The sequence below is a fragment of the Notamacropus eugenii genome, chromosome 4 (genome assembly GCF_028372415.1).
Source record: "Notamacropus eugenii isolate mMacEug1 chromosome 4, mMacEug1.pri_v2, whole genome shotgun sequence".
NCBI lineage: Eukaryota > Metazoa > Chordata > Mammalia > Diprotodontia > Macropodidae > Notamacropus > Notamacropus eugenii.
In genome coordinates this window covers 181,700,349-181,728,181 of record NC_092875.1, presented here as the reverse complement: position 1 = coordinate 181,728,181, position 27,833 = coordinate 181,700,349, and the positions used below count along the sequence as shown (strand labels likewise).

Here is a 27,833-nt window from a genome sequence, read left to right as displayed (position 1 = left end):
CTAGTATGATTCCTGGCCAAGGTGTATTTTACCTGAATAGAAATTCTGCGGCTTCTTTTAAGGCTTTGCTCTAATTAGAGTCAGCAGAAGAAAAAAAAAGTGATTTTATCTGTCGTGGGAAAGAAAAGCAAAAACAAAATTCTCAACAGTCACCCCATCAAAACCACTAATCATCCATCTCCCTTTCAAAAAAGGGAGGGGGGGGGGGTGTTCATTGCCAAATGTAAAGGGAAATGAATAAGGGGTGGGACATGGAGGAATTAAGAAGGGATCTGGGTGGCAAGGGACATGCACACTAAATAGCTATGTGCAACTTTGTGATTTATCAATGTTGTAGCCCTGGGAGAAGAATGGTTCCAGAAAGACTCAAATGAAACATCGTGGATATATCTAATAACTCTTACTTATGTAGCACTTTAAAGATTTCAAGGCAGTCAGTAGTCCTTTCCTCCCAATAACCCTGGGACAGTAATGGAGGTTACTAGTATCCTTATTTTACTGATGGGAAATCTGAGGTTCTAAAAGGTCTCTTGTCAGTAGTAGCACAGTTAATTACCCGTGTTAAAAACAGACATCATCACCTGTCCTCTCTTCTCTTTTCCAAGTTGCAAAACTATTTAGACACTTCTCTGGGCCTCACTTTCTAAGAAAAATGAGCAAATGGATTAGATCACCATCAGCGTCTTTTCCAGCTCTTAAAAAATTTGTCTTAACCATCTGTGATCTTTAATATGAGGCTGAAGCTGAGATATCAGTCTGAGGCAAACACCCTAGAGTTCTCAGACAGTCACCTGGGGGCGGGGGGGGGGGGGCGAGGGGGGGGGGTGAGGGTTTAATAAACCTCACAGCCAATCTTGTGGCATCCTGGGTTTACTCAGGCAGGGTGATAATCAACTTTGTAGATTCTCTTTTCCTAGAGCTGAGGGTCAGGTAAGAGTCTTCAGTTTATAGCTATATCTCGGTCCCTTTGTAACAGCAGCCATTCTACCAGTTTTCTCATTCCTACGAAGTACAGAAACTCTCCTCAGCCCCAAAGTTGAGAGGAAGAGGGATTGGGAAGGAATGAGAAGCGACATACACTCAACGCACTCACGCAGGAACGCGCGCGCGCACACACACACACACACACACACACACACACACACACTCCTGCCTCGGCTCCTCAACTATGCATGACCGGGAAATCGAGTTGGGGCTGTTGGGAAAAGCTGGAGCTGATGTTAAGATTGCCACAGCTATAAATCCATCACTTCCCAGGACAGGTTTGCAAGGCTCTGGAACTGGAGCTGGTGGAGCGAATTCCTGGGCAAGCGCGCATGCGTCGGCAGGTAGCAACTCAGCTCTTTATGACCAGGTGAGATGTTCGTGTGCAGGTAAAAAAGGAGGATTTGCCTAAGCGATCCCAGGGAGCGGCCCCGGCGGATCCCTCCAGTCCATGACCGGCAGGGACCCTGTCGCCAGGAGCGCGGAGCCAAGATGTCCTTACTTGCCAAAATGGGGGACTGGCAGGTAGGGGGGGTTTCCCCTTTTATTGGGCTGAGGTGGGCGGGTGTGGAGAGAGGGAGGGAGAAGGGAAGAGGAGGGGGGGGGGTGAGAGTCAGTGGAGGAAACTATCTGGCCCTGGGCAGGGGAGTCGGAGGCGAGCCGCGCCCCGCAGCGCTAAGGAGCGCTCCTTGCGGGACAGGAAAATAGACCGCTGGCTGCAGGGTTAATGGGAATGGGAGCTGGTGGAGGTCAGTCTCAGAGTCTTACTAGGTTCACCGGGCAGACTCAACAGGTGAGATAAGTGGGAAATCTCGGTAAAGCATTGGTTTTCTCTCCCCCTGCCCCTCCCCGCCCCCCCCTGCCCCTCCCCGCCCCCAGCCTTATACCTCCCCCCCGTCCCCCCCCCCCCCCCCCCCCCCCCCGCCTTCCTCCCTCGCCTCCCAATAAATAAAAACCCAAGTGAATGACTAGTCCGAGACTGGGCAGGGGAGGGGCACGTCAAGGAAGGGGGGGCCAGAGTGCGTTAAGTGTCAGGGCCTAGGTGACTTCGGAGTTGTGTGTGTTTTGTTTTTTTTTATTTTTTGGAGGGGGGGCCAGTTCCACTTTCTTTACGTCTCAATTCGAGTAAAGGTTTAGTGCACCTGCACCGCTTCCCCGCCTGCGTTAACCCAGTTTCCAAGCCCAGGAAGAAATTGGGAAGGGAGGAAACAGAGGTTTTGGTGGTAGGGACGCTTTGGGAAGCGTTTTAATTTGGATGCGCTTTGAGGTGTTTGCAGAGATGTTGATTACTGACTGCCAACTTGGAGAAGCCAGCTTTCTCCAGAGGCCCGGCGACTTGGGCTACCTTGAGGAAACGATGGCCTTGTTGAGGGAATTTAAGTCATAGGAAACGATATTTTTCCTTTCAGAAGGTGACCCCAAAGTGTCATTCTAGGCCTCAGCTACTTCAGTGTTAGTTTGCTAAGCTAGGTAAGCTAGTTAAACCAGCGAAATCTCGCCCAAGCTCTGACAGACAGCCCCAGGCGTCTTTCTTCCGCGATGTAGCCCAGGCTTTCCCACCTTCTGGCCTCTTCACCTCAGCAGGGACTGGGTAGGTTGGGGGAAGGGGAATTAGCGGCTCATCAGTCCCTGAATCATAATTTTGAGCCGCTGGGGCCCTCATTTAGCCCTGACTGAGTAAGGCCTGTTTATAAGGAAGGCATGCCCATATGACTGTGCGGTTCCAGTAGAATGTTCTGATCTTCGGAAATAAAAGTGAAGCCGGTCTCCAGGAAATATTTTTTCACCGTAGTTAGAAGTTAGAGCATTTAGTTCTTTTCCAGGAGAAAAGTTTATGGAGGTTTTCTCTTCCTTCTTTGTCTTCAGTCTTAGAGTCAAGGTTTCATTTTCCCCTTCCCCTCTCAGCTTTGTTTTAAAATATTCATTTCAAGATAACTTCCTTTTTCCCTTTCTTTTATTTTACGGGCTTTTGCGGGCTTTTGCGCTTGAAAACTTTACTCCATTTAATTTCAGCCCATTCATGCATCTCCTGAAAGGTGAGGTAAGGGTAACTTAGGGGTTCTGGCATGAAACACAGACACCACACCAAAGTAATCGAAGTCCACAGAAAACTATCCACTCCCTAAAGTTGAGCGTAGGTCACAGTCAGTTATTTCAAAGACCACATGGTTGGATCCTCAGTAACTTTTGGAGAACTTGCAAGCCAAACCAGATATTCCCTCCACAGATTATTATATTTCCTATTTTTCTATATGTGGCAAAGGGAGTTTTAGAATTAGAGCGTGGTGAGCAGGAGTTGGAGAGGCCATTTGTCTGAGAGAGCACCAGCCCTCCCTACCACCCCCCCCACCCCACTCCCAGTCACTGACTACTTAAGGATGGTTGGTTTTGAAGTGGTGGGCCAGATTGTGCTTTTAAAGGGAAGAGGAGATCATAGAGGAAGACAGAGTACAATTCCTCAGAGGCTAAGGAGTGAGCTGGGTGTGAGTTTAGCCTTCGATAAAAAGCATGTGGCCTACATATTAAGACAGCGGTATGGACCTTACTCCCAGAGGTTCAGTCAATTTAACAGGATCAGGTTGGCCCTCCCCCTTCCTATACCCCTCCTCACCCCTCCCCTGCAAAGATGAGTCTCTCCCTGGGCCTCTCTATTGAGTTATAACCGACTGGCCAGTGGCAGTCCCATCAAATGTGGTAATGGAGATCACTTTCCCTCCCTGGATCTGCTCTCTTGCTACCCACAGAAGGCTCCCTCCACACCCGTTAGAACCCCTCAGAGCCTGGCGGCGCAATCCTTGTAGCTAGCTGTAGCCATGCATTCACATGCAATGAAGCAAGCTGTCATGGTAATGATGTTCATTCTAATCTGGTCCTGACTGGCTCCACTGGATGACTCTGGCTGGAGATAGTGCTTTAATAAAAGGAGTGCACCCCACATCCCTCTTTGCATAAACTACAGGCCCTGATCTGCACCTCAATTGCAGTCTCAATAGGAATAGAACAACAATTTACACACTTTGGGATTATTCAGAGCCTAGTGGTGCCAAGGGGACCTGGAAGGGTGGAGATGGTGAAGAAGCTGAAAGGACAAGTAGGGGTGAAGGAAGAATGGATGAAAATTTCTGTCTTTCCTTCATCTGAAGAAAAGGAACCCCTTAACATATACAGGCAATATCTAGGCAATACACAGATCTAACATGACTATCTGTTTTATGCATGCAGAATATATATTCATTGGCTTAGCACAGCATTACATATGACTTTTTGACTGACCACAGTGCAGAGTCCCCAAATGTCTTCCCTGGAAAACTGAATTTAATATAATCAAAAGGGAGCCTTAGGTCTATTCTTGTTGCTGAGCCAAAGGAGGGGGACTTGAAAATTAGTGTTTTATGCCAAATTCAGATGGCAAGAAATAGGAACACAGAGAAGAGGGTAGTTAAGGAATACTGCATTCAAAGTAGTCCTCTCCTCCCTCAGCTTCTTGAGCATTTAAGATCAACATTTCTAGTCAGGTCTTGCTCTAGATTTTAGATACTACCTGATCCAGGGAATATATTCTCCTGGCCAACTGGATTGCTTCTTCCTCTGCCTTCTTCTATCTGTTTGGTAACAACTGTGTAATGGCCCCCAAATCTCCCTTACACACACACATCAACAGGAATATGAAAAAGAGAACACACACAATGAGAACTGCACCAGCCTGTGTGACTTGCGGAATGTGGCCCCAAATAAAGTCAAAGACTGTTAACCTCAGCATGGAAAAAGATAGATGACCTTGCAGATGTCATTGAGGTTAAGGAAAAAATGAGAGAAAGGAGAACTGGAAGGAAGTAGGGAGAGAAGAGGTAGAGGATTGGAAGGAAAGCAAAGGAGAAGGGAGAGACAAAGTGAATAGACAGAAATGGAGAAACTTTCTTTAAGGACAAATGACACAAAATCCATATGTCTAAGGATCATGTCAGTATTTTTACTATAGTCAACGTACTGAATGAAGCATGTAGTTAACTTTCTAGACCCCCGAGAGCCCTGGATAACCAACCACCAAACCTTTTGCAGGTTCCCACCATCTGCCAGGGCACTGTGTTGTGAGTCAGCCTTGGTAACATCACCAAATCATAGAGGAGCCCTCCTTGTCTTAATTAAAAATGGGAATCTTGGGGAAACTGTAGCATATTAGCTCTGTGAAGGGTTGGTTTCCAATCACTTATTTTGATGTATACATAATAATGTGTATACATACATCTGTACATGTAGTACTGTAGTATAGTAGTGCTGTAGCACCACTAAGATGATTATGTACATATCATCATGAGTTAAGTTTTAAAGAAATCTCTCCCCCACAACCCCATGGCCTGAAGGAGTTCAATTGTCAGTCAATCGTAACTTCAAACTAACTTTTGGAGGAATAAATGGGAGTTGAGGAGAGAAAAGGATTCCTGCAAGAAAAGCAATTTGCCTTTGAAACTTGTGTAAAATAAAAATGTATGATTTTAAACATTTATTTTACACACAGAGGAATTAGGCGACATCTCAACTGTTTAAAAAAAAAAACAACCCTCTGTCAACCTAGAAGAAAATTACACACACACACACACACACACACACACACACACATACACACACATATCCACCACCACCACTACCACCACCAAAAAAACCAACAATAAAATTGGAGGGGGAAAGCTCTGGTAGAGTAGTCCCTTCCTGGAATGAATGAGATTATGTATAAGGTAAAAATATAGCTGGGTTCTTTTCCTTGAATTGCTATGGAAGCAATTATTAGTGCTTAAAAAAAAAAAGGGAGAGGACGAGGAGGGCAACCTCTCTTGGTTATGAAGGCTAGAAACGTTGGACACTAGCTCCATATCAGGGAACAATAGTAGTGACTTTCGGTTCACCCATCTCTTTTAAGCTTTTCCCTGGAAATCACTGTGTAAGTGTTGTGCGTGCGTGTGTGTGTGTGTACGTACGTGTGTATGTATGTGTATGTGTGTGTAATGTTGGGTCTGGGGGATTCGGGCAATTGGGGGAGGGTGGAGGCAGTGCAAAATCGATTGGCAAAAGGAACGGCAGCGAAGATTTTCCGTTCCTTCCAAAGCAACCCAGAGCTTTGGGAGGAAGCTTCCCGCTTTGTGAGTCCTATATACCTGTGTCCATTGCTGCAGGTTCTTGTGCTGGAGAGCAATTGGACTATTGTTGATATGCTAATGAGGCGATTAGGCTGTTGGTAAAGAGCTGGAAAAGGGAAAAGTTTCTACCATTAGAGGGAGATCTCCGAGCGCACACAGGAGCTCTCTCCCCACACGCCTCCTCCTCCTCCCTTCCACCACCAGCCTGTACTCTGCGCTTTCCCAGAGAGTGGCTCCACTTTGGTGCAAGGCAGAGAGAAACAAATTTGCTCACGCCAATCCATGAAAATGCTTTGGAAACTGACGGATAATATCAAATACGAAGACTGTGAGGTAAGCTCTTTGCTGGTCTGGGCACGTCCAGGGGCACCATGGGCTGTCACTGGGATCTTGCCTCATGCATCGATCTGAGAATTTCGTATAGGACAAACTTCTACCTCTCCTCAACCCAGGCTACCAGAAGGAGTGACACTGGGTTAGGGAGCGCCCACCCAGAACTTGGGAAAGTGGGGTAATTTTTCCCTTCTTTACGTCTTTATTCTCTTTTTAAATTTAAATTTTGGAGATACACTAGGAGAGTGAGCAGAGAAATTTGCGGGGATTTTTGAAGCATGTGCTGCCAGTGGTGTGCCTTTTCCGAACTCATGGAGGTCCTGAAAGTCAGTAGAAAAAGAAATGGAAGATAGGGTTTTCTCTGTGCCAATGCTTTCTTTTTAACCTTAGCCTAAATTTTTACTGATGTGCAGGGAATCTTCTGGTGAAGAAGCTGATTAGGGGAGTATGGAGGTGTGGGGGGCGGAATGGAACACAAAACATTAGTCGAGTAATTAGCTGGCATCTAATGAGCAGCTGAAATCAGGTACAATATGGGATGTTATCAGCCTTGCGCCTTATTCCTGCAGTTAGCTGGGTCTCACTTCAGGGTCAGTGGATCAAGAACTTAGGAAAATTCACTCAGCCTCAGAGAGGAAAGAACTTAGTTTCCGTAAGTGCGAGAGCGGGGAACCTTGGTGGCGCGGCCGCCTGGTGTTTTGAGTTCGCTTCGCTCTCTACCTTCTACCCCTTGTCCTGGGGTGGGGTGAAACGATGGGACTCTGCGATAGATCGTGGGACCAGTCTTGCCATAGGGATAATGTGGAGACCATGAAAACACCGGGCTTCTCTGGGACCCGGTGCCCGAGTGCGACCGTGAGGGAGTGAGCGGTGCATTAGGGTCTCCCCTCCCCCCAACCCCTTTCTCTTGGGCACAATCTCAGTTTTTACTGTGGTATATATCTTGTGGGTCCAGGCTTCTTTAAGTCATTCGTTCGAGATTCTTATATGAGTTTTCTATAGCCATTCGCATTTGGTCCCTTCCATTACCCCAAAGGAAGAACTGATGAATCACTCAGAACGGCGGATTATCTAAATAAATAAGTTGGAGTCCCAGTTTTTATATCTTTTTGTCATTTGATTCTGGAAGCGTCAGGAAAAGGAGCTGTTTGCATACGGAGCAACAATATCTTGTTTTCGCTTGAAATCAGAAACCAGGTTTATCCGAACGACATGTAGCTATCTACCCCCTTTCCCCCGCGCCTTTTTCTTTTATGAAGACTATTTTAGTTCTTGTTTCTAGAAATATTTCTTCCTTTCCAAGCACACACACCACCACCACCCCCTTCTCAGCTGATGGAAGAGTGCGTTTGGGATCCAGATGAGGACGCATGTGTATGCGCGAGCACCAAAAAGGGGAGGAGAAGAGGGTCAACTTGGCTTTGTTGTAGTGGTCGGAATGGACGGACTGTTTGCTCTAGTTAGTGTTAAACAGACCAGGAAAATGGAAAATAATAATTGGCTACAATTCCAAATCCCTAGGCCGGAGGCATTGGGACTCCTCCTAACCAGAGGATGAACTCCAATGAAGTCTCAGTACCCCTAAAGCTTCATGGGGGAATCGGACACCGAGTCGCCTCCATGAGGCGTTTGGGAATTGAGTGGAGATATGAAAGAATGTTGGGACATTCATTAGGAACGTGAGTATGGGGTGTGTGTGCGAGAGAGAAAAAGAGAGAGAGAGAGAGAGAAGAGGAGAGGAGAGAGAGAGAGAAGAGGAGAGGAGAGAGGGAGAGAAGAGGAGAGGAGAGAGAGAGAGAGAGAGAGAGAGAGAGAGAGAGAGAGAGAGAGAGAGAGAGAGAGAGAGAGAGAGAGAGGAGACGGATGGCATAGTCTTCTAGCTGCTGAGAGATTAAGAAGAGGGCGGGGGAGAATAAAATAAAGCTAAGAAGATTGCAACTTTCCCAGTGGCTGTGTGTGCAGAAGAGACTGTAACCCGGGCTTCGGTGCAGGATTACAGCTCTGTTTGATTAGGGGAGCAGGAGTTCTGTAGGACAAGCAGGAGGCAAAGTGCCCGTTGTTATGATAACCCGGCAGACTGGCAGCGGCAGTGGTGGCGGCGAAGCTCGAGCATGTGCGTGTCATCTTTGGGGGGAGTTGGTGTTCAAGAGTGGCCCAGCCAGTCCGACGGGTTTGCACCCGGAGCTGGGGAGCTAGCTTGTGGCAGTGTGTGGAGGGACTGGGGCTGGCTCCTTTTCCTTCTCTTTCTCCTGGGTCCCAGGAACTCCCTACCTTTCTGTCCCCCTGAGCTCCCAAACGACTGCTCGGTGGATGCTCTGGGAGGTGAGGGGGGCAGTCCTGACCATCTCTGCTTGCCTTTTTCCCGGCCCCAGTCACCGCCGAGTTGCCAGGAAAGAGTGGCTGCTCATGGGTGGAGTAGTGTGGGGAGCTGGGTGAAGTGGAGAAGGCACCCAGACCTGGCTGAACAGGGGAAAGGAAGAGAGCCTGCAGGCAGTAACTCCTCAGTCCCTGGGCTCGAAACCCGGGTAGGGCAGAGAAGGGCGTCCCCTTAAGGAGGGGGGAAAAAGAAGCAAGGGATGAAGGCCGAGGGAAGAGAGGAATAGGAGCACGCAGAACTCTGGATGCCTCGTTGTTTCCAGTCTCGGGCGGGTCTCTGCTGTTCGGTCAGGGTCCTGGGCAAAGCCATGGAAGGATCTCTCGGGGAGGCATTGGTAGCGGCGGCCGACGACAGCGGCAGGGGACCGAGGGGCCCCGAGGCTCCTGCCCTGCAGAAAAGCGGACCAGACAGCTGCACCAAAGGGCAGGGGAGAGACTCTGGCACAGAAAGCAAAGAGGCCGCCCAGATGCAGCCCTTGGCATATAATGCAGGATATTCGCAGCAACAGCAGCAGCAGCAGCATCCTGAGGTCTGCCCTCACTCTTTTTGGTTTGATTGCCCTCCCTTTCTTTCTCTCTCTTTCCCCTCCCCCATCCGTTCTCTCTCCCCCCTTTTCCTCCCTCCCTCCCTCTCTATGTGGTTCCCACTCCCTCCCTTCCCTCTCCCACTCTGTTCCTCTCTCTCTCTCTCTCTCTCTCTCTCTCATGCAGGCACTCTCTCTCTATCTCTCTCTCCTCTCTTTTCCCTGCTTTCTTTTTCCTCTCCCTCTGTCTTCCTCGCTAGAGCTCTTTCTCTTTCACTTTTGCATGTCCTGCAACCTTTTAAAATGTTGCCCCTTCCTTGTGATTCGTCAGACGCCACGGCATGTCCCCCTCTCTCTCGCTCTCTCTTTTTGTCTCTAGCTCTCCCTCTCCCCATCTCTGATTAGATACACTGATTCTTCATTCAATGGACGTCATTTAGAACAGACTCTGCCTTGAGTTGCCTCTTCGCTTCACGCTCGATTTCCAGCCATTCTTCCCTTATTAAGTATTCGTGTAATATTAATAGTCATGAATATCTGCTATTAGGAGTCTCAAGGAAAGCAGTCGATCTCTGTTATTAGAAGCTCAAGTGAAGCAGCCGCTAAGTCAAAGAAGGAGAAAAGAGGGAAAGAAAAGGATTAAGAAACAAGCACATACACACTTTTTTCTTTTTAAAGAACTTTGAATTATACTATCACGACAGGATAGAGATCGAGTTTTCAACGTCCAATGAAGGGCACCAGCACGAATTGGTTCAAGTTCTGATGGATTATAGTCGTGCTTTTCTTGTTCTCCAGAGTCTCCGGCGTTGTGACTTTGTAGTCATAGTATAGAACTGGGGCTCGTTCGCTTCTCTTTTGTGTTGGGTGTGTGTGTGTATGTGCAGTCGGTCACTTTTCTCTTGATTTTTTTTTCTGCCCTGACTCGTTAACCCAGACTTCGCAGATGTTAGTACACAGTTTTTCAGCGATGGTGAGTTTTGTTTTGCTTTGGTTGTTGTTTTTTAACCCCTCTCTCCTCGGGAATTCTCTCTTAGAATACTAGTGTCGTTGAATGTTGTTGGACTTTGGGTTTCACGATCAGGATTCCTCAAAGGCCACTTTTCTCACACACACACACACACACACACACACACACTCTCTCTCTCTCTCTCTCTCTCTCTCTCTCCCCTACCTCTTTCATTTTTCATTTTTCTCTTTTTCATCCTCAAGTCTTATGTATTGTCCCCTCCCTACTCTCCTTCCCCCTCCCCCATTTACCTACCTATTGCTTCAAGCCAATGATCAAAAGGCTTGTTCTTGCCATATTCGTCTTCATTTCCTTACGTTTTCACTTGTTACGGTGGTGTTTCCAAGAGTCTAGCCTTTATCCTTAGCCACTTAAAAGCCTATCCTGATAGACTACCGACCATCTGTATACTTTGCTCCTGTGTTTCCAAGCACCTGAACTTCGTAGGATACTGAATTCCATAGAATCAACCATGTACTGCTATTTTGAAAGATACTCAATTTCGATGGTAAAGCAGAAAATCAGTCATTTCATTTATCCTTAAGGGGAGAGGGAGTGAGGAGGAGAAGATGTACCCTAAGGTGTACCTCTCTCTTTAAAATTAGAAATGAATTCATCCTTTTACATCTTTATTTTTTTAAGGATATTATGTACTTATTAACTCAGCTAAAGAACGGGAGAAGACAAATGTCTCCATCCATAGTCAAACGTTCTTTAAACTGATAATTTCAACTTGTGTTTTCATTACAGCTTGTTTCAGAAATGTTTTTATTTAAATAGTCATGAAATGATAATAACATTTGAACGTTTATTATTATTCCTCTAAATAAATCGAATAGGTAAACAACAGTAATACGGCTGTAGTTAGATTCCAGGGCAGGAGGAGGAAGTGGTTCTGCTGTTTAACGTCGAGGACTTTTTATTTTGCTTAAGGGAGGTTTGGTGTGGCATTTGAACACTCAGGTTTAGAAGATCCCTTTCTAGATTTTTCTGTTTGAAGAAATACCTGGGCATGTATTCTTTATCGCCTCATATACACCAAAATTGCACTGGAATTTTTAAAATGTCTCTTTCACTTTTGTGGGCTTTCACCCGAAATCAGAAAGTTATACAGAATCTCAAAACGCTGCTCCGGCGGCTTAAAAGAATCAAGAATCGAAAGCCTGGAAGTTTCATGAGTAAGCTTTACAAAATCGGTTTAATATAAGCAACTCAGATTTTACATCTGTCCTGTTTTCCCTCCCTTCTTCTTTCTCCCTCTCCCTAGGACCGTCACGATGGCACCAGCAATGGGACTGCCCGGTTACCCCAGTTGGGGACAGTCGGTCAGTCACCTTACACGAGTGCCCCTCCACTTTCCCACACGCCCAACGCAGACTTCCAGCCTCCTTACTTTCCTCCTCCCTACCAGCCTATCTACCCACAGTCTCAAGATCCTTATTCCCACGTTAATGATCCTTATAGCCTGAACCCCCTTCACGCCCAGCCTCAGCCACAGCACCCAGGCTGGCCGGGACAGAGACAAAGCCAGGAAGCTGGGCTATTACACACACACCGGGGGTTACCCCATCAGTTATCGGGCTTGGACCCCCGAAGGGATTATCGGCGACATGAGGATCTACTGCACGGACCCCATGGGCTGAGCTCAGGACTAGGAGACATTCCGATCCATTCAATACCTCATGCTATAGAAGATGTACCGGTAAGAAAGATAAAGATATTTCCCCCTCTCCGCTCCCCCCCTCCCCCTCGAATTAAACGGTAGTTTCAGTGCAAAGTAGGGCCGTAGTGGGAGCCTGGGGAAAGTGGAAGATATTTCCTCCTACCCTGCCTCTCATTTCCTCCAAAGTAGAAAAGTTATCTGACTACGGTTAAATAGAATTATTGAAGCCGTGACAAAACCGTGGTGTAGGTGTTTTCTCTTTTTTTCCGTCGAAACCTAGATCCAAAATAAAACAAACAAAAAAGTGGCTGAGAGTTCTCCCCCTAGAACAATAGGTTCCTGCTGCTCCCCACAAACAATGCATGCATTACCATTTCTACTAACATATAAATAAATCAAATTAAAGCCATCACTAACTGTATCTTCCCTTCTCAATGACAATAAGCTGTTCCGATTGGAGGAGTATATAATACCACCACAAGGCCTTGCATTTGGGATTTCTCACTGTCTTGGGAAAAAACGTTAGACTACTGAAAGAGCTCATTTAAATGCTCTCAAAGCTAAACAAAAAAGTGGCTGCAAGTGGCATTCGAAGAAAAACTGTTCTTCCGGGTTACATACAGAGTGGTGAAATGCAAAGTTGTAAAATAAAGGACCATATCCACAACATGGTCAAAGCAAAGTATGTAGCAAATCAGACCAGAGGTATATTAAAATGCTGCCTTATCTTTCACTGGTGGTGCTAGTGACCTCATAAATCATTAGCTGGGTTATCAAAGTCTATCAAGACCTACTACACTCTATATTAGATTAAATGTTTTGAGATTATTGAGTAATATGTTATTTTAGTTCTAATTCAGTTATCAATAGTTTTAAATGATTTCTAATTAGGTATGGCATTAGTATATTTGTTATTTACAATGCAAACTAAGCTATTGTTCATTTGAAAATACCTTCTGAATTTTAATTTAAACCACAATTGCTGCTCTAAATGTATATTTATGGTTTCCTCCCAACTTCCAGGAAAATAGAATTAGAACATGCCAATAATTTTATTAAAACTGCAAGCAGCTCCTGAAAAAGTCATCCTTTTCAGAGGAAATGTATCTGGATGTGATTTTTGCTAAAATGCTATCCCAAATTACTATATCAAATATTGCAGCAATATGTCCGCTGACAGTTTAATGATTATAACCCCATATTACAAGGATGATAGTCAGATAAACTTACTTGTTTTCTTGGTCATTTTGAAATATCCTCGGTAAGTTACATATTGGACAAAGCAGAAAATTTATTATAGTTCTTATTTGACCAAGTCATCCACTAAAATAATTGTATTTAGTAGCCTTGAATGGTAAACAGGCACTTTTTCAAAGTGAGGGTTTCATATCAGATATATATATATATACATATATGTATATATATACATATATCATATATATAGGTCCTAAAAGGTATTGAGATACATTCCACACACACACACACACACACATACACACACACACACAAAACAGGTTGATACTTAGCACAGTTTCTTCCTGAAAAAAAGTAGTCCACAGAGGAAACAATTTAATTGAATGAGCTTTAGATTTTTTTAAACTGGGGGTCATAACCATCATGCCCCGAAATATTCTCTTGAATCTTTTACCTAGACCCCTCCTTCGAAACATTCAAATTGCAAAACCATGGTCCATGCTTATGGAAATCCTATGAATTATAATTGCTATTCCTTTTGCAAACCCAGTGGTAGTTGGAACACATCTGTAACATTAAGGCACTCTGGTGAAAATGGTGGGTAAGGAGAAATTAAGAGTGATCAAATAAAAATTAAGAAACCTATCATCCCTCTCTACCCCTTTTAAAAAGTTTCTTTCCAAGGAATCTGGGTCAGGAAAGGGGTAGGTTTCAATTTTTCAGTTCTGCAACTACTTAATATTTTAAAAAATCAAGTAGATGGTTAAAATTAATCATAAATATCTCAGTGGGATTTTAAACTTAACAGTTCTCCCTGTATGGAATATGTCTAGAAATAACACAAATAAAAGTATTATGCCACACTACATTTACTTTATGGGTTTAGGGTGCATGCATAAAGGGATCATATTTCCCCATATAGTTAAAACACAAGAACTGCAGCAGTAGTCATTTCTGAACATTTCTCAATTTAATTATACTTAAATCCAGAAGCACTTTAGGCAAGTTACAAATGAGAGCATTGAGTATAATAAAACCTGTAATAAAGCAACTTAGTACCATCCACCCGGAATCATTGAGATCAGGCACAATTAACAGGAGCATAAATCCAAGACAGAATGGAAAATGTTTGAATCAGTATTATTGTTGGACAAAGACTAGAGAAGGAAGTAATAGTTTTTTTAAATGGTAATGCCTGTGTTTGGTAACAATTGTGAAATCTTCTATCTCAGCAGCACTGGTGCTAATTTGTAAACACAGCCAGACATTATATTGCCTGTCAGTTTCTGAATTAGAAAACATGATTTCATTTTACTTTCTAATCACGTTTTGACTCCAGCACACAAAAATCCATTTGTAAAAAAACAGCACCCAAACCTGAGCCTGGACAACAGCTACATAAAGGCCTTTATTATATTCATAGTCTTGTTCAGTTCAGGCTGAGGGGACTATTTTTTTTCTTTTTGGTTTTCCAAAGGGAAGGTGTGAATACGCATTAGTTATTTATCACACTACCTAAAATGTTTCAAAATGATTTTCACCGCTGCCCAGTCACTTCCTCGGCTACTTTCCATTGTTTTTTTGGCTTTAGAAGCCTGAAGCTGAGGAGCCAGTATATTTGAATCTTTAAAATGGGGGTGAGTGGGAGAGAAATAAGGGGGGGAAGAGTGAAGGTGATGAGGTGCCAAACTTAAGTTTCAATTTAAAGGTTAAATTGCACTTTGTCAAAGATAACGTATCCAGGCTGTAGGTTTATTTCCAAAGATAGAATATACTGAGACGTGAGTTGTTTGCTAGGGGCGGGAGGGTTTGGCCATCAGTCTGCACTGAAACCTCTTGATTTGCAAAGCTGAAAATTCCAATAAGCCAACAGGAGAATGTTTATATATAAATGTCATTATATAGGAGGGGAAATTTCATTTCTACAACCTCCCCTCCCCCCACCATCTCCATACATTCGTTTCCTTTTGTTATGATTATACATTTAAATCCCTCTGTATCCTTTTGTTGCAGCATGTAGAAGACCCCGGTATTAACATCCCAGATCAAACTGTAATTAAGAAAGGTAAGCCATTTCCTTCTGCATTCCAAGCATGTCCTTACAGGCTGTGTACTATTTAAAAGAACTTGCAGAGCTTTTATTTTCTCTCTCTCTCTCTCTGAAAGATTTCCTAAAGGCTTGGAGATAGTAAATAGATAGGCATGGACCAGCAATATTGAAATGATCAGCTTTCTCTGTTAATAGCAGGATTTATGTTTTGTTTTCTGTTGGTTGGTGTTTTGAACTTTTTTTGTATATGTTAAATTATTTAATTTGTTGATTGTGTAGTGGCATCTCACTTTTTCACAATTCAATTCATTTCATTAGATGAATGGAACTAAAAGTTTATGATGTTAAGAAGCTTGTGATGAAATGACCAATTTCATGCTGAAATAACAATAATAGCTAAAAATGGCATGTCTTTTCTAGAAACAAAATGACTTTCTTGTTGTTGTTGTTTTTTTTTTAAATTTTGTATCCTGTTGGCTAAGGATTTTTAAACAAATCTTTTGTTACTGTGTAAGTTAGGTACCAAGAAGTTTGGGTTTTGGTTTAAATTTGTACCTTCTTCCTAAGATTTAACTATAGTTTTCAAACTCTGCTAGATAGAAAGGTGTAAAGTGATTTGCTTGGATTTGTCATTTGTGTTTGTTTAGTTAGAAATAAAATTTGATTGGATTGAATGTATTTATGTTATTGCTCTAGGTAGTACATTTCTGTGTTGTGTTGGCAGTGTTATTTCAGAATTCTTTGCATCACCAGAGGATGATGCTATATAAAACTGTTCCCATTTCTAAACCCAATCAGTACACAGATAAGCTAGTTTAAAGTTTCATTTTTGTGTCTGTGAAGCTTTTGTCACGTCAAATTAGATGTGCAAGGGATAAATCTTAAGAGATGCTCTTTCCAAGTCGACATGATAATTGGCTCTTTTATTAGTAATCTCCTGAGTTCGTTTAACTCCTATTGTCTCTATTAGCCTCCCCAGAGCTATTAATGTCACAAGTGATCTATCCAAAACCTAACGCCCCCCCCCCCCGCATTTAGAATATCTGTACTAAAAAGCATATAACAGAAGAGCAATATTATACAGTATGAGACTGCTTACATATTTGATGTCTTGTGGAATTTTAAATACTAAGTATATTGTATTCAAATGATTCTGAGGATATTTGTGTTGAGAAATGAAATTGGTCAATACAGTTTCCAGTGTTTGAATTTACTCACATTGCTTTCAAATTAAGGGTGTGTGTGTGTGTGTGTGTGGTTGTTAAAGATTTCCAAAAGTAAAGTACATTTTGAATGTACTCTAATGAAGACTGATTTACTAATGCTTCTCTACAAGCCCTCAGATATAATGTTGAACATTTTAAAACTCTGAAACCTAGGAGTTTATCAGTCAAGTATGTTGGGTGTAGAACTGAATCTACCTTTTGTGGTAGGGTTACTTTAACCCAAAAGTGTCCTTACAATCCTTGTTTCTGCTCACTGAGCATCCGTTCTCCAAAATCTCCTTTGAACCTTCTCTCCTCAGCTCCAAGATACTAAGAGGACTCTCCTCTACCCCACCAGCCCCAGGGTCCTTCAAAACCAAACCAGGCATAACTACTGATCAGCTGATATGGACCCTCCACAAACACACCTCTTTTTTCCCTCCAATCCTAAATTAGTGCTTCTGCTTAATTTTTTTTTTTTTTGATGCAAAGCCCTCAACTTTCCCCACAAATGGAACTGGTTGGAGGGAGACTGGACCAAGCTCAGTACAGGAGCTTATGTACCACCTATCCCTGCTTGTATGAAGAACTTATATAGCACCTAGCCCTGCCTATATGATTGCATATTTCTGGGAAGAGCCCCTGATGGGGTCCATTGATGGTGACAGTTTCAAAAACTTAAAAAAAAGAGACAAGGGAACTAGAGATAGTGAGTGGACAAGTGCCCCACAAAAACCTCCAAATGCTACAAGGGAAGCAAGAATAATAACTTGAAAATCAGAGATAAAGAGTAGAGAAGAGTGAAGGAAGAGGGAAATGGGGATGAAAGAGGAAAGTGGAAAGAGAAGGGACAGAAAAGAGGGAGAAGAGGAAAAGGAGGAAGAGAAAGGGAAAAGAAGTGGAAAAGAGGGAGAAAAGGAGATAAGAGAGGTGGGAAAAAGAGGGATGGGAGAAATGGGAAGGGGAAAAGGCAGAGCAAAGGAGGAAAAAAGAGGAGAGAAAAGAAGGGAAGGGGAGACGGGAGAGAAAGGAGAGGGCAGAGGGGGACGAGAGGAGGCTGGGAGCCAGGGCCGGGGGCTGTTCACTCGCTCCGGGGGGGGGGAGTCCTCGGCGGCCCCGGCGCCCGCCCCCCACCCACCGCCCCCCCGCGTGTGTCTCCGCAGGCCCCGTGTCCCTGTCCAAGTCCAACAGCAACGCCGTCTCCGCCATCCCCATTAACAAGGACAACCTCTTCGGCGGCGTCGTGAACCCCAACGAGGTCTTCTGTTCAGTTCCGGGTCGCCTCTCGCTCCTCAGCTCCACCTCGAAGTACAAGGTCACGGTGGCGGAAGTGCAGCGGCGCCTCTCGCCTCCTGAGTGTCTCAACGCATCGTTGTTAGGCGGAGTGCTTCGGAGGTGAGGCCCGACCCGGCCCGGCCCGGCATGGCTCGGCTCCGCTCCACCTACGGGAGCCACGCTGCGCCTGCGCCAGAGCCGCGGCGTTGCGCTCCCACTCCCACCACCCCCATCCCCACCGACTCCGCCCCTTTTCTCTCCCCGCCCTGGGAAGAAAGAGGCGGGGAGAAGAGGGGGGCGGGGAGAGCAGACCGCGCCTGCGCTGCCGAGTTCCTTCGTGGTCGGCTCTTCCACGTCCGTCCCCCCGCCCCCTCCCCTTGCCGGCGCCGGCCTCGCGCCCGGGCGCTGATGCTGACGCGGGCACGCGCTCTCCCCCGGTCCTCTCCCTCCTCGGCTTCGTCACGGCCACCGATGCAAATCTGGCTCTGAACGATATCTTTCCATAGGGTCACCCTTGGCCTTTCAAGTCCTCGGGGGCGCCCCCTTGCTCCCCCTCTTCTGGTCAGCCCTAGTTGCGCGGGAGCTTTCACCCCCGGATCCCAAGGGGCTTCTCAGGGACGATGGTCCAGACGCAGCCCTGACCCCGATCCCTCGGCCCAGCCTGCACCTCGGCGGGTGTTCGCTCTTTCCAACCCCCTCCACGCCATGAGAAGGAAGCCCAGTGGGCGTCCAGGTCCACTTGGAGGACGGCCGTGCGTGGGCCGCGGACCTGAGCCTGCAGCGGCGCCCCCTGCGTGCAGCACGGTGCCTGGTGTTTTCCAACGCTGTGAAATGACCAGCGGGCCCAGCAGTCCGTCCCTTTTCCTCCCCCTCTCCACTCATGTGCTTTCCTCAGTTGTAGTGACAGACCCTCACTTCCCCTTCCCCTACTCTTCCCTTTGCCCACCCCTAAACTGGGGGCTGTTTACCTAGGGGAACATAATCTAATCCGCACAATTAAAGAGCACTTGGGTAGGGAATAAAATCCGAAATTAATTAATATGGTGGTTCATTTAAACAATTTATCTCAACTCAGTTCTGTGCATGCTAGTTTATTTAGACATCTATTTAGAATTGCCTTCTTTTCCCCCTCAATGTAACAGGATTCTTTCAGGTGGATTCTATTTTATTTTTGACATTTGTAGCTAGGCTGGTGACGTGCCATGTAAACAGTTGGTGAGATGAACTTCCCATTGGGGCTAGAGCTATGGCCAGAAAAAGGAGTGATGATAACTTTGGCCACTGTGGGAACAACCCTGCAGTGTAACTTGCAAAGGCAGTTTAAAGACCCCACTGGGATTTGGTTAGATCAAATGAGATCATGTATGGAAAGTGTTCCACAAACCTCAAAGCGCTTTATAAATGTCAGCTATCCTGTGTCACTGCTCTTCGTATCATAGCAATAAGTCAAATGTTCGGAAAGAATTCCAACTGTAAAAATTACTTAAAATGCTGGGAGTCGGTTGTTTGGTGGGCTGCTACTTTTCTCCTCCTCTTTGTGGATTTGGAGAATGAACCTTTCCATATATCATCAAATCTGTTCTTTTGGTATGATTTCTTACGTGATTCCCTCTCTTGAAGTGTCCCTGCCACCCTTCTCATTAGGCAACTTTCGAAACAACTTAGGGAGAAGTGATATACAGACATATCATCCTAAATTCTTTTCTTCTGTTTCTGAAACAGGGCAAAGTCTAAAAATGGGGGAAGATCTTTAAGAGAAAAATTGGACAAAATAGGATTAAACCTTCCTGCAGGAAGACGTAAGGCAGCAAACGTCACCTTGCTTACATCACTAGTGGAAGGTAAGTAGCTCTACTCCTGCATTAGGAGAGGCTGCTTTATTTGGAAATGTGTCCATTTTAGGGGAAGATATTATTTTAGTGATACTTTCCATTAATTGTGTAACTTTGCCTTCTGAGCCAATTTGCTTAGTCTTGAATATTAGGAAATCTTTATGTGACAATGAAGTGTTTGGAGAATCTCATTTACTTTGGCCCTCTTCGCCTTCATCCCATAATTTCACTTCCTAATCCTCATCTGACTTTAAATAATTTGAAATTTCAAGAACTGCAGATTCTCAAAGTTAAAGTTTCTGTCCCCTTTAAAGAACTCAAAAGCAAATCATTTAAATTATTCTGACATCTGCATTTAAGAAATGCGTGACCATAGCTTCCTGACTTAATTTGAGAATCCCTGACCTGAGTCATGATTTAAGACTGTCCTGAAAGCTCAGAGGTACACTCCTTTTTTGGTTCTGGTTTTCTAAACATATGCCCCTTACTTATTCCATTGTGCCCTCCTGGAGGGAAAAAAAAATATTGAGCTATTTTAGATTTTTATTGATTTAAGTGTGAAAAGTCAAAGGAAATACAAGCATTACTGGAGTGATTATCTTATTGCTGATTCTTAAAAAGTAAAAACAAAAACTGGCCGACACAACTTTATCATAGCTTAAGAGGGGGAGATGCTCTTATTGTTAACTGTGTCTCTTTTTCAAGGTTGTCAAATTTGCTTAAATTTGCTTGTGATGGGATGAATTTATAGCTTATTTTTATTCTTTGTGTCCTATTGGAAATGTTTTAAGTTCAGAGCGGGGAAATTAAAACCACTTAAAAAGACATGCAGATTAAAAATTAAGTTATATGCAGAGTGAGTGAATCTTATTTACATTTTTGTAATTTGGAGTAGTAGTGGTCAAATAAGAAAATCTTTGTATTTATTTGCAAAGAGATTATAATCCCAGTTGTAAAATGTATTTCAATGTATTCATTTTGGGAGAAGATACTTTTTAAAAAAAAGTTTAATAGTGCAGATTTAGGAAGGCATGAGGACTAAATCCATTGATTTTGCTAGAGGTAGAATGCACAGTAATATTAAGCTAATGTTCTGTGCTGCAGACCCATGCCCAGTAATGCTGAAGTCTAGCACACAGTGCCCACCACACTCCCAGTAAGGAGCTGATCAGCAGATAGGTTGATAGTGATGCCTCATTTTTAGCATGAGAGTAAGTGTTGGGATTTAAGTCCTGTGGCAGCGAGAGAGTTTCTAGAATACTGTTATTGTTTATGATCTGCTCCATTTTATGGAAACAAGCTCCGCTGAGCGGGGCTTTGAAGCTCTAATTGGCGCATGCGTTCTTCCGGAGCTGGAGCTAATGGCAGGAAGCCCTGCAGTAAAAACCAACTGGTTCAGGAAATTAAAACCAAAGATTTGAAAATCAACAAAACAGACGGACTCAGTAGAGTGACCCTGAAATTCTCATGGTTAATCGTTTGGGGGTGAACAGATAATTAAATACTATCAAGTTAAATTTTTAAGCACTTAGTTCATTTCAGAAAAGCTCTAAGAGTAATTATGAATATCATTCATTAATGTGTTTATGGGTGTGAGTTTGTTATAAAAGGAACATTTTAACAGTGTTTAGAAGACCATCATTATTGGAAAGGGGGAAGGGAAGGCAGGGAAATGTATGATATTTATCTATCTTAGCCTTTGGTGGGCAATGGACATTTACTTTGGTCTTAGGGAAGAGAAATAAAATACTTAAAACAATTTTTTTCCAAGTTTTAGGTTTGCCTGGCTGTTTATTTTTTTTTTAAAGGGGAAATGTGAAAAGAGAGAACTGAATTTTTCTCATAGTTGCATATCTGTATATTGATCCCATATTTCTCTATCTCTTCCCACTTCTCTGTCTTTTCTACCTTCTGCCAGGAGAAGCAGTGCACCTAGCCAGGGATTTTGGGTACGTGTGTGAAACTGAATTCCCTGCCAAAGCAGTAGCTGAATTTCTCAACCGACAACATTCCGATCCCAATGAGCAAGTGACAAGAAAAAACATGCTTCTAGCTACAAAGTAAGACATTTCCCTCTGTAGTGTTGGTATAACTGCATTTTGAGAGAAAAACCTTTTTTTCTTCCCTAATTTATCCTCCATTCTTTTTCTTGTTAAGTAGCTAAACTGTTTTGTAGGTTGCCAAAGTATATATGTTATAAAGAAAAAAGTAAAGTTCAGTTTTGTATCCTTTTCGTCTCTTTCCTCCCTCCAGTACTTGAGCAGTTTCCTTAATGTTGGATTTGATAGTAGATGACTTTATATTTCAGTGGCTATATTGTTTTAAAAGATCAGGACCAAATCCTTAAAGGGGAAATAAGCTTGCCTTTGGACTGATGTATATCAGTTTGTCTCTCAAGGAGGCATTTTCCAAGGACATGGAGCTCATATCGGCCCATGAAATACACAAACCAGATGCTGGCCCATTTCAGACCTGCTTCTTTTCCTAGCCCCAGCCTTGAGCCTTCTCTCTAGGCTTGCCTGACTCCTTCCTGCCTGTTGCCCTCTTTCCTCTAACATTTTCTCCACCCTTTTCCCATGATCTCAGATGTTTTAGGCTACAGAGGATTTATGGAAGAGGTTTTAAAATGGCCCAAATTACACCTGCATCAAAATTTAGTCAGGATTTGTCTCTGCCAGGGCTAAATAGCTTCTCCAGGTGGTGTGTTAAAAAGAAAATGGTTGATATGGTGTTTTCTGGAAATTAAAAGGCTTATTTAATTGACCTTAATTACCAATGGAGATGTCACCAAAGGGCATAGAGCCAGAGGGTAGAAGCAAAGGAGGCTGCAGTTGATGGTGGATGGAGATATAGGCAGTTTGTGGTGGGGAAAATAGAAATAGCCTAAGCCTGCAGATAGCCTGTCCTTTCCATTTGGTGTTTGCTCATCCTGTTCCATCTTTTTCTAGTGTTAGCTCCCTCTACATCCTCACTTTCCCTACCCTCAGCTCCCTGTCTGCACATTGAGAAACCTTGGAGGCAGAATGGGCAATGTTCCTGCTTTAGTTTTCCTTTCATTAGGTAGGAAGGGTTTCTTCACTGCAAGAAGTACCAACCTGACTTTTTGCTTTGAATGGCCCAGTTTGAAACTTTAGTCTCTTTCCTCTCCTTTCACCTTTCAACACATGCACACACATGTATGCTTGTGTACACGCCCTTAACCTCACCCACTCTCCCTTTTGAAAATTTCTCAGCTTTCTTTTTGTAGTTTTTAGGGGGAAAGAGAAAGAGCACACGGATGAAATGAACATTGTACCTGTCCTTAGATAGGTCACTTTCAGTTGTCCCTTTTGCATCCTGTTCTTTTGGTCAGAAAAAAAGCCAAAACCAAACCTAAAGTGTAATCTTTCTTTCAAAGTTCAACTCACTGAAGGGGATCATAGAAAGGGTAAAAGATTTATCCCAGATACAAGTGGTGGGCAAAGTGTCTATAGGAGGAATTGTACCCAGTTGGGATATACCGTATTGTTTTTTACTGTGAGGGTTAATAGGTAGATCATATTGAAGGTATTTTGCTATTACTTAACATCGTTCCTCTCCTTTGGCCTCCGTCTATGAGCATATAGGTACGCATGTGGCTATGAGTGTCTGAGATGTATGTTTGAGGCATGAAAGGCTGAGGGGGAAAATGTTTAATGCTGGTTTTTGTGAGAGGAAGGTGAAGAGTGGGGTGAATAACTAGATGGAGTGGGATATATTTGCCTGTATGAGGCCCTTGAGAAATATATGGAAGTACTGCTTGAGTCTTTAAATGGCCAATAGAAAAGTAAAATGGAAGTTACTACTTTATCTATATGCCTGTGTGATTGGCCTTGTGGCAGGGAAACCCAGTTCTGTGCTGCAGATGGTTATATAACCTAGCAGGGAGAAGTGCCCCCCTCTTGCTGCTGCTGACAGCAATGGTTCATTTCTCTTTCTTTCCCTCTCTCTTTCTCTCTCTCTTCCCCCTCTCTCTGCTCCACTTGTGCTCCAGACAGATCTGTAAAGAGTTCACCGACCTGCTGGCTCAGGACCGATCTCCCCTGGGGAACTCAAGGCCCAATCCTATCTTAGAGCCAGGCATTCAGAGCTGCCTGACCCACTTCAACCTCATCTCTCATGGCTTCGGCAGCCCGGCAGTGTGTGCAGCAGTCACTGCCCTGCAGAACTATCTCACCGAGGCCCTCAAGGCCATGGACAAAATGTACCTCAGCAACAATCCCAACAGCCACACAGACAACAGCGCCAAAAGTGGTGACAAAGAGGAGAAGCACCGAAAGTGAGGATTTCCTTCCTTCCCTCTCCTCAGCTCCCCCCTGCCTTCATCTTTTCACCTCTTCCCATCTCCTTTCTCTTCTCCTTCATCACCCACCACCATCACCACCACCAGTACCACCACCACCACCACCACCACCTGGCAGGCTACAGCTCTGGAATCAGCGATCAACTGCTGCCCATTCTGTTCTCTGAGTCTGCAGGAATGCCCTCTTGTCTACCAACTCTGACTCATAGTCCCTCTCTGCCTCCTCCCCCTTCATCATCAACACTCCCTCACCCCCGTTTGGAGCCTAAGAGAACAGAACAGGCGGTGGAGCCAGCAAAGAAAAGTTCTGTCTGAGTTTGTGAACTTTTTTTTAAGTAAACCAACAGAAAAATAAATAAAAAGAAAGAACTTTTTTTCTAAAAAAAAAGAACAGTTAAAAAAATTAAAAAAAAATTCTATGAGCTTCATGGGACTGAATCACCACCTCCCCTTACATTACTTCAGTTAAGATTGTAGCCATATTAAAAAAAAAGGCAAAAAGGATAATGACATTTTTATCAGTATTGTGAATAAACTTGAACACAAAATCCATGCAGTTCCATGTCATGTCTTCAGTTATAGAACTTCTTCCACTCCAAGGTAAAGCGACCAACTTGAACATTTTATGACAACACAATTTGCAGTTACTCTATAAGGGAATCAGTGTTCATGTCTGTATATATTTATTTATGTGTAATTTAATGGGAATTGTAAATATGGTGAGTCTGTTTTAAGCCTTTTTTTTTATTTATCTGGTGATTTCGTTTACCTCTTGTTTAGTGGGGTTTAAATCTTCCCTCTTAGTTCTTCATGTGGCTCATGGTACTTACTTAGAAATCCAAGGTTTGGGGGATTATTTTTCTCTGGGATTCATGATTTTTGACCTGTTGTAGCATGTTAAGGCGACAATGAAGCAGCTGAACAAAATTTTTAAAAAAGAGAAATAAAATGGATTTTAAAAATATAATTAGTATTACATTGACATTTACATTCATTGAACTCTAAGAAAAAGCGATATTGGATCCTGGAGTGGTTTTTAAACATGAGCAGTTTTACAAACCTTATGTCATGAAGATGGGGTGGGGGGGATGGGATTTAGGAAAAAAGTTTTATTTTTCTCCACTGTCTTCCCTTAAAAGCATCATCAGAGCAATAAATGAATATTGTCTTTAGTCCAAGGTTAGGGATTTCTCCCACCCCCTCTCTTTTTTGTTCAAAGAACTTCAAACATTTGGGACCACCTGGTATCCTGTATTTCCACTGGCCATATTGGAAGCAGTTCTAGTTGTATTGTATTGAGTTGTGCTGGCAGTAGTTTCCATGCCTGTCAATGTATCATAGTCCTTTGTTGCCCAGATAAATAAATATTTGATACGCTTTATGTCGATTTTTTTTATTCAGTGGCTGTCTTTACCCAGGCGTATTTTTGTTCTTGGCAGTATTTTTTATTCAGTATGGTTACAGTAATTGAGTTTAACTCTCCCTTGACAATTGCTCCTTGCAATAAGCAGCTGAACCCATTGTTTCCCTCAAGTATAATAAAAACTTACTTTCAACTTGGAGTTCAGAGCAGGGTATCATTTAGATATTCCACTGAGTCTGTATTCAGACAAATGACACAATAAAACACAATGTATTCTTTTGGATAAAAAATTGTCTCTGCTGCTAAAGGAATGACATACCATCTTTTCCTTAATCAAAACAGAATTTTAAGAAAATAAAAGTTTTATTTATGTTGATTCTTTAGGTTTTGATTTGTGTTTTAAAACAAAAATATGAGCCTTTCCTAGGGAAATAATAATCTGGTTTATTAGTACCAGAATTATATGCTTCTGTTAATAAGATGTTCAAATGAACTAAAAGTAATCTTGGAAAAGAAAAAGAATTGTGATACAAATGTTTGGGTAGCAGTAGAATGGAAGAAATTTAATTCAAATTCAGTTTCATATTTATAGATGAACTGATATTCTGTGTTTAAATAGCTTTTACAGGAATACAGGAAACTGGAAAAATAGGTATATATCATTGGTATCTTTTTAACTGCTCCTTTACATCCCCTGTCCTACCTGAAGGAACCTCTTAAAAAATACAACAACAACAAAATGTACTGGAATGAAAATGGAAACAAAACAAAACCCAAACACATATATGTGCCATATTGCTTATGACAGTATTGAAATAGTGGGGGGTGTTTTGTTTGGACCCTATACGTTAGTATTTGTAAATAAGGCTTGTTTAATTCAGAGTTCATGCTAGTTAATTACAAAAAAACCTCTTTGCTTTGTGAGGTGGATGTTTGTGTGTTTTCCAAGCTGAAAATGGAAGAGGTTAACTGTAAGGTATATAGGAAAACTACAGGGAGAATTAACATTTGTTCATATATTTTGATGTTTGGTAGAGCTGGTGATGCAAAGTATTAGATAAAAGTCCAATGTGTTTCATTTTGCTTTTGGTAATCTACTTAGGGAAGGCAGTGTAAAATCAATCTCATCAAGCAGAAGAGAGTTGGTGGAGTCTAAATTCTATTTTCAAAAGCAAGCTAGTTCATAACAATGGCGGATTTTTCCTAATACAAATTGAAAATGGATCCTCTGAATGCAAAGCTGCAATTGTTTTTAAAACGGTTATTTATTATTTCCTAGAGAGACTGGTTAACTGTAAAGTAGATGTAACAAAATAATGAGGTGAATGAACCCTAACTGTACATATTCTTGACATAAATGAAATGCACAGTGCTGTAGCAGGTGAAATGAAGCATTGTCTATCAGGGCTGTTTTTCTTGGCTGCATCTCAGATTGCGTGGGGGATCCTAACCTCAGGCACAATAGCATTCATAAACAGCAATACATTGCTGCTCTTTCTACAACAACACATAAATACTCATTTTTAAATGGAAACAATCTTATTAAATACCATTCATTCATATCTGGATTTACAGATGCTTGTTACTTTTGAAATCCTGTACCCAATATAATCCTTGCATCCTGAGCAAGAGAAAAAGGAAGTGTTGTGTTAGAACATTACAAGGTCATAATAAACAATGCTTTCAAAATGTATAGAATTAATTCATTTTATTCTATAGTTGTGCATTTTAAGGATCCTGGTTCTTGCATAGTTTTTTCCCCAGTAAAACCCCAAAGGAAGCTCCATAGCATTTTGGAGGGGAGATGGCTGGGTGAGGGAGGTCATTACTGAAAAAAAAAAATAAAAAGGATTTTATAGGTCTAATGGAAACTGTGTGGATATGGAATTTTCTGCAGTGACCAACCTGCACCTTCTAAAACATGTGATGACTTCTTTTTTAGGTTCCAAATTTATCTTTAAATGCATCAGTCATCACCATTATTATTCTAGGTTAGGTTTTCATTTAGTAAGAACATTTACTCTTTTTAGATTAACTCAAATTAGGAAAAATAGTTGAATGTTCAAGTGCAGACCCTTCTTGCTGGGGGGGGGGGGGTGTGTGTTAATTTCAACACCTGATTTAAATCAAACCACAGTTCTCCTTCAAGGTTTATAGTCATCCCCCCTCCAAAAAAACTTTTAAAATCACAATCTAACCCCTCCCCCCAAAATCGAATATTAATATAATTTGAGATTTAACTGGTGGAACAGCCATCAGGACAGCAATGCCCTGCAGCTGAAATAATATTTAAAATAGAAAGGATTTGACATTTGAGAAGTCAGTGGCTTGAAATACCCAGTTGTACTTAGCTAATTCAGTCCTTAACCTCTGGTTTCAAATAAATCAATTACAGTCGATTCCATTTCAGTTCAGAAGTGCATGGGGTTTTAGTTAATTGAATACATTTTATTCACTTGCTAGGAATATTCATTTATCAAAATTCTAAATTTATTATACATTTTTTTATAAGTCAAGATATATTAGGCTCTATAATCACCTCAAATTCTTCCTGGTTTACACAAATCCTGCT

General features: G+C 42.8%; 1 protein-coding gene across 7 annotated transcripts; it reads left to right on the top strand.

The window, feature by feature from the left end:
- The first annotated feature begins 1,136 nt into the window (after positions 1 to 1,136).
- On the top strand, positions 1,137 to 25,279 carry TFAP2A (transcription factor AP-2 alpha). 7 transcript variants are annotated; one of them, XM_072603789.1, is made up of 7 exons: positions 1,137 to 1,354; positions 11,626 to 12,060; positions 15,229 to 15,280; positions 17,634 to 17,865; positions 19,468 to 19,586; positions 21,496 to 21,637; positions 23,590 to 25,279. In XM_072603789.1, the coding sequence occupies exons 1-7, from the start codon at positions 1,169 to 1,171 to the stop codon at positions 23,876 to 23,878; spliced, it is 1,455 nt and encodes a 484-aa protein (XP_072459890.1). In that variant the 5' UTR covers positions 1,137 to 1,168; the 3' UTR covers positions 23,879 to 25,279. The 7 variants fall into 7 exon arrangements, with proteins under 7 accessions (XP_072459890.1, XP_072459892.1, XP_072459893.1 ...); XM_072603791.1 differs by lacking the exon at positions 1,137 to 1,354 and adding an exon at positions 1,633 to 1,777; XM_072603792.1 differs by lacking the exon at positions 1,137 to 1,354 and adding an exon at positions 1,987 to 6,449.
- Positions 25,280 to 27,833: the final 2,554 nt, after the last annotated feature.